This window comes from Solanum stenotomum, chromosome 8 (assembly GCF_019186545.1).
Source record: "Solanum stenotomum isolate F172 chromosome 8, ASM1918654v1, whole genome shotgun sequence".
NCBI lineage: Eukaryota > Viridiplantae > Streptophyta > Magnoliopsida > Solanales > Solanaceae > Solanum > Solanum stenotomum.
Window position 1 is genome coordinate 27,690,902 of NC_064289.1, and position 9,227 is coordinate 27,700,128.

At 36.4% G+C, this 9,227-nt stretch overlaps 1 protein-coding gene across 1 annotated transcript; it reads left to right on the forward strand.

Moving 5' to 3' along the window:
• Positions 1 to 603: 603 nt before the first annotated feature.
• LOC125872577 (alpha-soluble NSF attachment protein) lies at positions 604 to 8,530 on the forward strand. The gene is made up of 9 exons (XM_049553327.1): positions 604 to 921; positions 1,623 to 1,672; positions 1,786 to 1,858; positions 3,370 to 3,449; positions 3,753 to 3,904; positions 4,276 to 4,435; positions 4,517 to 4,564; positions 4,899 to 4,979; positions 8,205 to 8,530. The coding sequence occupies exons 1-9, from the start codon at positions 777 to 779 to the stop codon at positions 8,283 to 8,285; spliced, it is 870 nt and encodes a 289-aa protein (XP_049409284.1). The 5' UTR covers positions 604 to 776; the 3' UTR covers positions 8,286 to 8,530.
• The last annotated feature ends 697 nt before the right edge of the window (positions 8,531 to 9,227 follow it).

A 9,227-nucleotide genomic window follows, 5' to 3' on the forward strand; every position in this document is an offset into this window, starting at 1 on the left:
AAGAGGAAGAATAAGAGAGTGGTGGTAATGGAGGAAGAACTGATGGTTGTGGTAGAGGAGAAAGTGGTGACGGCGACGGTTATGATGACAGAAGGGGAGGGGATGGCAGAGGCAGAAGGGTGGAGAGAAGGGAGGATGTGGAATGGGGGAAAATAGGGCTTTTATGTAAATAATAAAACTTGTGGATTTTAAAATTAGTGTCATTAGCACTAATCTTAAAATTGTCACCTCTATTCAATAATTAAAACTTGTCACATTTTTTTATTTTGAAACTCTTTTGTCACCCTTAATTCATTAGCCCGAGAGGTGCGATAGAAAGGAGGCAGATAGAGGAGAGATGTGAGTAAGAGAGAGGAGAGAGGCGATGGAGAGATGAAGAGATGAAGAGAAGAGAGAGAATAACTATAATTGCAAATTATAATTTTTTTAAATTATATGGTGTATATTAAATACATATCAGATATTTGCTTAATTGTGTAATTTTCCTTAAAATGAACACTCTATAGTCTATATATGTCTAAAGTTAGAGAGCACCTCAGCCCCAACTGAAATTTGGTGGGGCTAAGTGAAAAAGTGTATTGGGAGTTTGGACGGTGAATACTTTTCTACGCTGGTCCCAAAGCCCAACAGAAAAGGTGCAGGCCGAGAAAAATTAAAGCCCATCAGGCGAAATCCCCACCCCACCCACCCACCCCACTCCACCGAATTCTCTTCTTCCTTTCTTTGTTTTTCAGATTACTTCAAACGAAAGATATCGCTCTTTGTGCTGACCAAAAATGGGGGATCACATAGCAAGAGGTGAAGATTTCGAGAACAAGGCTGAGAAGAAACTCGGCGGATGGGCCCTTTTCGGTTCCAAATACGAAGACGCAGCTGATCTGTTCGATAAAGCTGGCAATTGCTTTAAACTCGCCAAATCATGTTAGTTCTTTTTTTTTCCATTTTTCTACACGGTTGTTTATCATTTTACGAAGATCTAGCGGTATGATTTTGAATCCCTAAATTCATTTTCTGGTGATCCCACTCAGGTTCTGTTTTTAGATTTCATTTCTCATTTCACTAAACATCATTGTATGATATGCTGGTTCCAAATTATTGCGTGAGAATCTGTAAATTTTTGTATGCATTTTCTCATTAGATGATCTTCCATATAAATATTAATTTTGTTTGGTCCAAGTAATTAGCACAGTCCGCAAACTTGGGTAAAATTTTGCTGGATTTGATTAATTAAATTAATTGTTGGAGCGTTTGAGGAGATTGTTATTTCTATTATTTTTTAATCTTCTAATCAACTGCAGCGTTAATCATCTAAGAAGAGTTATTTATCGAGTAGTCCTTACTTTGGACATGCAGTGAGGATTGGATGGGTTATAACTTGCTTATTCCTCTTGCTTATAGCTTGGTATATAGGCCAATTTTGTAGACATAATTGATTCAATTTGTAGACAGAAATATACCATTTTCTCCAATTTAGACTTTAAATTGTATAAGATGAACATAATTTTTTAATGGTGTAAAAGTGAATAAATTTCTTAAATAAAGCTCAATGTTTCATAAATTCAATCACCCTAGTTGCATGCTAAGAAATTGCAGAATATTTTTTTGTTTCCTGGTTCTTTCAGGGGATAAAGCTGGAGCAGTATATGTTAAATTGGCTAATTGTCATCTTAAAGTAAGTGTTAATTCATCTGTAGTAAGTTATGGTCTCTCATTGATGCTCTTTACTTTCATTCTTACTCATAGATATTTTCAGTTCTTGAAAGTCAATTTACTTTATGTTCACAGTTGGATAGCAAACATGAGGCTGCAAATGCTTATGCAGATGCTGCTCATTGCTACAAGAAGTCAAATATTAAAGGTTTGTAAGTCAAGGAATAATTATTTGCTTCAAACCAGCATTTTTATTTTGCATGCTTCCGAAAAACATAGAAGCAACTTCTTTGGATGTAAGTCCGTTCGGATCTCCATATAAGCCTCTTTTAGGAGCTTCTTAGAGGTTTTGTATTTAGTAATATTATCTTGTCCCAGGACCAATTATTTGATTGTTTGCTGGCGTCATACTTGATTAGACCTTGTCCCAAAGTAGTTTCTCTACCATCATAAGCTGCTAAATGCACTCCTTTATGGGTGAGATTGGTTTTCTTTCTATTAGAATGACAGTTGCAATTTGTTAATTTATAATAAGGATGGTAGAAGGACTGAAGTGTTGTACTGCCAACTATTCTGGGATATAGGAATGATTTAAACTTTCTTTCAGAGATAAGTTTCAGATTAATTAAAAACAGAGAGAGTGCTGAAACATTTGGAAATTATTGAGTTAATGTTAAATATTTTAAACACGTAACTTTACTAGATTAGTATGTAAGATGCGCAATGATTTACATGGTTACAAAGAAGGCGAAGTTATTGCACTTATGCAGCAAGAAACTTCATGCATTAATACATAACATCAAAAGTATCTATAAAATACTGTACACAGAAATTTATGCATAGCCTCATTTATAATATAACTCCCATTTATTTGAGACTTTATGTTAATGTTCTAACTTTTGTTATTTCGTAAGATAAATATGATGAGTTATATACAAGTGGTTACTGAAGCATTGAAAGATAGTATTATTGCTTTGATTGTTACTACTTCAAAAAAAAATCTTTTGATAAATTCCAAGAGTGTTGCTTGTAACAAGTAATTTGAAGTACAGTTTAATTTCATTCTTCTCGTCTAAATATGTACTTTTATTTTTGTAGCTGTAATTTTATTTTTGGAACTGAACAAATTTATTGGAGGTTTGATGGTAATATTTGGAAATTTAAACAATAGATATTGCTAAGAACCAAAAATCAAAGTGCTGATAAGTGGGAGAGAGAGTAGGGGGGAAGGAGGGAGGGAGATTAAGTAGACCTCTTGGTGCCTGCTTGGCTATCATTCACACAGACACGCACTACATACACACACTTGTTTAACTGATGTAGAATCACAAGTATATTGCCTCTAGGGCTTTGGTTCAATGGTATAGGTAGTACAGTGTGGGATGTGTGATCACACACATAATGACTGGGGCACCAGGTTTGGTATTCAAGTGGAGAAGGGTAGAAGTGGAGGGCTCATTATCTGCCAAGTTTCTAAGGTGGAAATAGCAAATGTAATTGTTAAGGAAAATGTGTTATTTGGGCTCAGTTGTATGCATCCAGCCTATCCATTCTACTCTATTCATGCCCATTTTGCTCCTAAAATCATATAAAATACAATTCTAATGCGATATCATTTCTGAGAATATTTTCTGAAAATCACCACATTGTAATTATCTTTCTATTTAGTTATCTTTAGCATTGGCTTACAAACTGAATTTTGTATTGTGTGTCCTGCAGAGGCAGTATCATGTTTAGAGCAGGCAGTGAACTTTTTTCTGGACATTGGGAGGCTAAATATGTCTGCAAGATATTACAAGGTATAACTATGTTATCTGCTAGAATCTGGATGTGGTCTTTGATGTTCTCAGTGTTCAATGAGTCTCTTCATGTAAGCACATGGTCTAATTCTTGGTTCTAGTTAGCTCAATGCTTACTTTCGTTTATGTACTTAACTGATTGGACATTTTATATTACCAAGAAAGGTGATAAGTGACTGGTCTTGTGTTGTATCAGTTTGTTACCCTCGCGCCAGTGATTGTAGAATGTAGCTATTTTAGTTGAAGTATCCTAGTAAGTTTGGTTTCACTGCCTGAAAGAGATGTAATGTGTACTGTGTGCAGGAAATTGCTGAATTATATGAGCAAGAGCAAAATTTGGATCAGGCTATTAATTACTATGAGAAGGCAGCTGATCTTTTCCAGAGTGAAGATGTAACAACAACTGCAAATCAATGCAAACAGAAAGTTGCACAATTCTCTGCTCAAATCGAGAAGTAAGATTCATTGTATTTAGGTAGTGATATAGTTTCCAAAAAAAGAAAGAATGTCGATTCATGTCATGAAAAAGTTCTTGCTTAGAACTGGAAGATATTGCACATTTCTCTGTCAACATCATTGTGGTTGATCTGGTCTTCGTATACGCTGGTGTAATCAGTCTCTTGTTATGGATGAAACAAGAAAGATAAGAAAGAGGTCAATATAAGTAGTTAGGAAAAGGTTATCACTTCCAAATTAAGAGGAGAACAGTGAATAAATGCCTTTTGAACTATTAATAAAGTTGTAAGCTTTTGTTTTACCTTCTTATTGTTCTCATGTTTTTTTAAGAAATGGAATATTTTCTTACAAATTCTGACATTACTCTCAGATATCCGAGAGCGATCGAGATCTTTGAGGAGATTGCACGTCACTCAGTCAATAACAACTTGTTGAAGTATGGAGTTAGAGGGCATCTTCTTAACGCTGGTATTTGCCAACTTTGTAAAGGTGATGTTGTTGCAATCAACAATGCGTTGGAGCGATATCAGGTACCAGGGTTACGTTTTCAGCCACCAAATTCTTTCCATAAATATGATATCAGTAGTTAAATATTACATCTTTATCTGCAGGAGCTGGATCCAACATTTTCAGGGACACGCGAATGCAAACTGCTAGTGGTATGTCATAGCTTGTGTATTCCTATTTGTGAATGTTGTTTTCTCTCCTGCTTCCTGGCCCTTTTCTTTTAGACAGTTACTGAGTCTGGTCTTTGTGAAAATGGTTTCATCTTATCGAATCTACAAATTGCAATGATATTTCACACGATCCAATGCATCTATGGGTAAGTATCTCCTAGTATTCCAAATGATCATATAGAGATGCATTCACCCAAGGACCAAAGCCAATATAAGATTTCACTCAAGTGCTTATTCTTGCTGAGTCACAGTTATCATACATGTGTTTTCTGACATGACATTAAAACTAATTTGGGAGGATATTTCCTAATGACAGGATTTGGCAGCTGCAATTGATGAGGAAGATGTTGCAAAGTTCACTGATGCTGTCAAAGAGTACGATAGCATGACACAACTGGTAATGTTGAACTCGAACACTTTTTTACCAATTAAAAGAAATACATGTATTGCAGTGACATGGCCTACAATAGATTTTACACTTTGGAGTAATATCTTTCTTGTATTGGATACACACACATACCACACGCCTGTGCTGCGGGTATGTATGTTTGTATCTGTGGCGTTCCTTATTGTGTTTTAATTTAGAAAGAACTATGCTGGAACATCATACCTTTGTACCCCATACTGCCAAAAGTTACTTGCAATATTTCTCTCATCTCTAGCATTTTAGGAGGTCATAAGCTCTTCAAATTATGGACGAAGGTGATAAATTCCTGCCAATGCTTTATAGTCCTCAAACAGGCAGTGAGAATGAGCGCGGAGTTTAAAAACATAAGAGTGAGCGAAGGGCTAATGTTTGATATGACGACCACAGTTTTTTCCATGATCTGTATTTCACACAATTCTTCTGGTCTTGCCATTTCCTCTTTACTTTCTGTGTTAAAAACAATCATCATGTTCTTCCCCTTTTCAAGTGCTTTCTTCTTGCTGGAAAATTTCTTTATATCATGCAAAAGAAAATTCCTTTGATAAGCATTTTTTTTTAGTTAGAGCAATACAGGAGGAACCCAATCTGCTGAGCGTATGAGAAAAATAATCCAAATAATTCTTCAAGTATATAGTGTGCTACGTGAAAAGCTCAACAGGTCATCTATATACATGGTTATGTCCTTGTTCTGTTGCGGACCAAATCAAACAAGTCCTTGGACATTCCATGTGGTTTTTCAACTCCCTTAAAAGATATGCAGCTTCTCTCCTGAATGCTATTGTTAATGCATTAAGGTTAACTTACCATGCTTCATACTAGGCATACCCAGTGTTATTAAAAGCCATTCTTCATTGCAAGGATGCAAACCGTGAGATTATCGCTTTATGGGAAATGTGCTTTAGTGTTCAAACAAACACACAAGGTGTTCCCCAGGAGAAGCGTTGATCCCTTAAATCTCAACTTCAAGAAGTTCACTTATATCATCATTATTGTATATTGGATGCTGAAATTAGTTATTTTAATTGACAATTTGCTTATTATAGTACTAAATTCATATGGTATTTTTAATCTTCTGCAAGTTGTGTTCTCGACTTCAAATAAGTGCACCCTTCACTTCTTGCTTTTTGTTTTAAGCTCCGGGAACTTCGTAGTTCTTTGTGCTTCTAAAAACACTGGGCATACTTCATTCACTTGGACTTCATGCGGTTTAACAACAACATTCCCTTGTGATCCCATAAGTGGAGTCTGGGAAGGGTAGGATGTACTCACACCCTATCCCTATTTTTTGGGATAGAGAGGTTTCCGATATGCCTTCAACTCAAAAGAGATGTTTCGATGCAAGATTGCAAGAAAAATATGACAACAAAAAGCAAGATACAAAGCAAATGAAGCAACTTATAGTAATACGCATTGAAGAATAAGAGACTACATACCACTTAACATGGAGAAAAGAAAAGGAGGGAGCTACTCCCCTACCTCTCCCACATGAAGTGTGATAGCACTTGGCTACCTACTAACTTTCTACCCTAATCCTCGACCTCCAAACCTTCCTATCTATGGTCATATGCTCAGTAAATGTTTAATCACCTCCCCAGTTCTTTTCTGGCCTACCTCCTAGCTCTTGCTACAACCAAGAGCCAACCTCTCACACCTTATTGGCTAGTTCACACACCTTCTCTTCACATGTCCGAACCATCCCAACTTCACTACCCTCGTCGATTCCACCACAGAGGCCACTCCCACCTTATCCCCATATAACTTCATTTCTGATCATCTCTCTTCTCCCTACCTTTATCTTCTTAACATGGACATTATTGACTGGCTAGCTCTTTCCCGTATAACAATGTTGGTCTAACCACCACCACTCTGTAGAACTTACCTTTAAGCTTCGACGACATTCTCATCGCATAGTATCCCCAATGCCAGCCTCCATTTCACCCACCCCGCTCCAGTACGGTGTACGCGCGATATCATGGTCAATCCCGTCTCCTTGGATTATTGACCCACTTTGTAGACTTCCTGCGGTTCAGAAGACCTAATTAAGTATAAACACCACTGAAGTCGACAATAGCAAACCTAATTGGCTGTCATTCAATGCATAAGCTGGTAGCATCTTTTCCGATTCTTGTGAAGCACTATCTGACCTCAGGTTCTTTTTGTCTGGAACTGAAGGTTGAATATTTGGCATCAACTCTGTTTGTTCTCTAGGGTGCTTAATTTTATTTTGTGTTTTAACTGTAGCATAACAACTATCAGTGGCGGACCTACACTTGGTCAAGGGGTGTCGAGCGACACCCCTTCGTCGGAAAATTACGTTGTATATAGTGGTCAAATTTTAGTTTAATAAATATAAATACATAAATTGACACCTCTTGAAACAAGTTGAAGGTTTAGTCTATTGGTTAGGGGCTTGCAAACACTCCATGAGGTCATGTGTTCAAGCCCTACTAGCCTCATTATAATTTTTTTACTATAACCATTGACACCCCTTAAAGAAAATCATGCGTCTGCCACTGATAACCATGCATGTTTAACTCAATACTTTTGGTTTTACGGCAATTATCTAGACATTTCCTAGCTTTGGATACTAGAGGTCTGTAGCGGTTTTTTGTACCAACAAGATCTCTTTGTGTTGACCACCATTATCCTCGCTATTTGAGTACATGAAGGGGCATAATTTTCTGAAGGAGACATAGATTACCTTGCAAGCTTTATAGAGAAGTGCTTGAAATTGAGGACCACTGATGGTGCAGTTAACCTGATTTCACTTCGTATGAAGGATAGAGAGGGTATATTACGTTAAACTTGTATGAGAATCTGCAGATTTTATAAGTTATCGTGCAGTAGACAAAATTGGGTATGGAAAAGCTTTAATAACCTTGAAACTACGTCAAATGCCAAAAATGCGTTGGCATTTGAACTTGAAAGCAGATTTGACTTGGACATGGCTAATGCAAGTGTTCCAAATAGTAATAGTCCTTCCTGAGGCAGCTGACTTAACACAACAATGTAATCCATTTGTTTATCTGGTTCTTGACATTATATTCAATCTTGACAAATCTATATGGTGGATTCATTTTTGTCATCAATGCTTTGTGAATCTACACTTGGATGCTTAATTGACTGGGCACATATTGCTGTTTTAGTTTACAATCTACTTATGATGTTTGCATTGGCATAAATCTCACTCCACAGGATGCTTGGAGGACAACACTTCTTCTAAGAGTCAAGGAAACATTGAAGGCGAAGGAGCTTGAGGAAGATGATCTTACTTAATTTGTTCCTCTCATCTATTGTAAACTACTAGCTTTCATGTGATTTTATTTGTACTGGGTGATTGATTGTTATCATGGTTGTTTGAATCCATTGTGTTTGTACTAAATACGAGTTTGACTGGTTATAAAGGTCGAAGTTAAAGCCTTGAGGCTGAGGTTAAAAGTCCAATTTTTGTACAATTCTGTATTGGTGTGGGTATTTGTACTACCAATTATGTGTAAATAAATGTTCTTCTCATTTGGACTTAGAAGAACAATAAAAATTTGTTGGTTGCCAGGCGTAAGAAAGTGAAACTGGAGTTTTTAAGTTTCTGATGCATCAATAGTTTGCAAGTTGTACTACAAGGAAAACTGAGGTAGGATTACCGTCCTATTCTGATGATTCAGTTTACTTTGACACCATAAGAAAATGTTAAAAGAAATGAGCCATATATTTTGGTCATTCGATGCTACTCATGAAGGATCAATAGGGAATAACAAAAAGAAAAACATTAAACCCTTCAGGGCAGATCAAATGGTTTGGCTTGGGACTTTCGTAATGGAGATCTCGCGTTTGAAATCCCTTGTTAGTGATAGTAGGGGGTGGCCTTATGGGTTGAGTCATTGCATGGGGCTTGTCTGGTGCGGGTTATCTCTTTTTGTGTAGTTTATGTCTTTATGAGTTATTGTGTAGGATCGAGTTTAAAAGTGTGCAACTCAAAGGATAGAGGTTGTCAATTCCCATGCCATATAGGGAAAAGGGTTTGATATATGTTTTAACTTTGTCATTTAGAGTTGATATATCCTCCTTACAAAAGTGATTCATACATACTCTTACCATAACAAAAATGATTCACATATACCATTTTCATTTAAAGAAAGTGAAAAAGTTAATTTTAAATAATTGTTTTTTAATTTAAAAAAAAATTCATGTAGGGGTATATATGTTTCTTCTAGCAGAGTT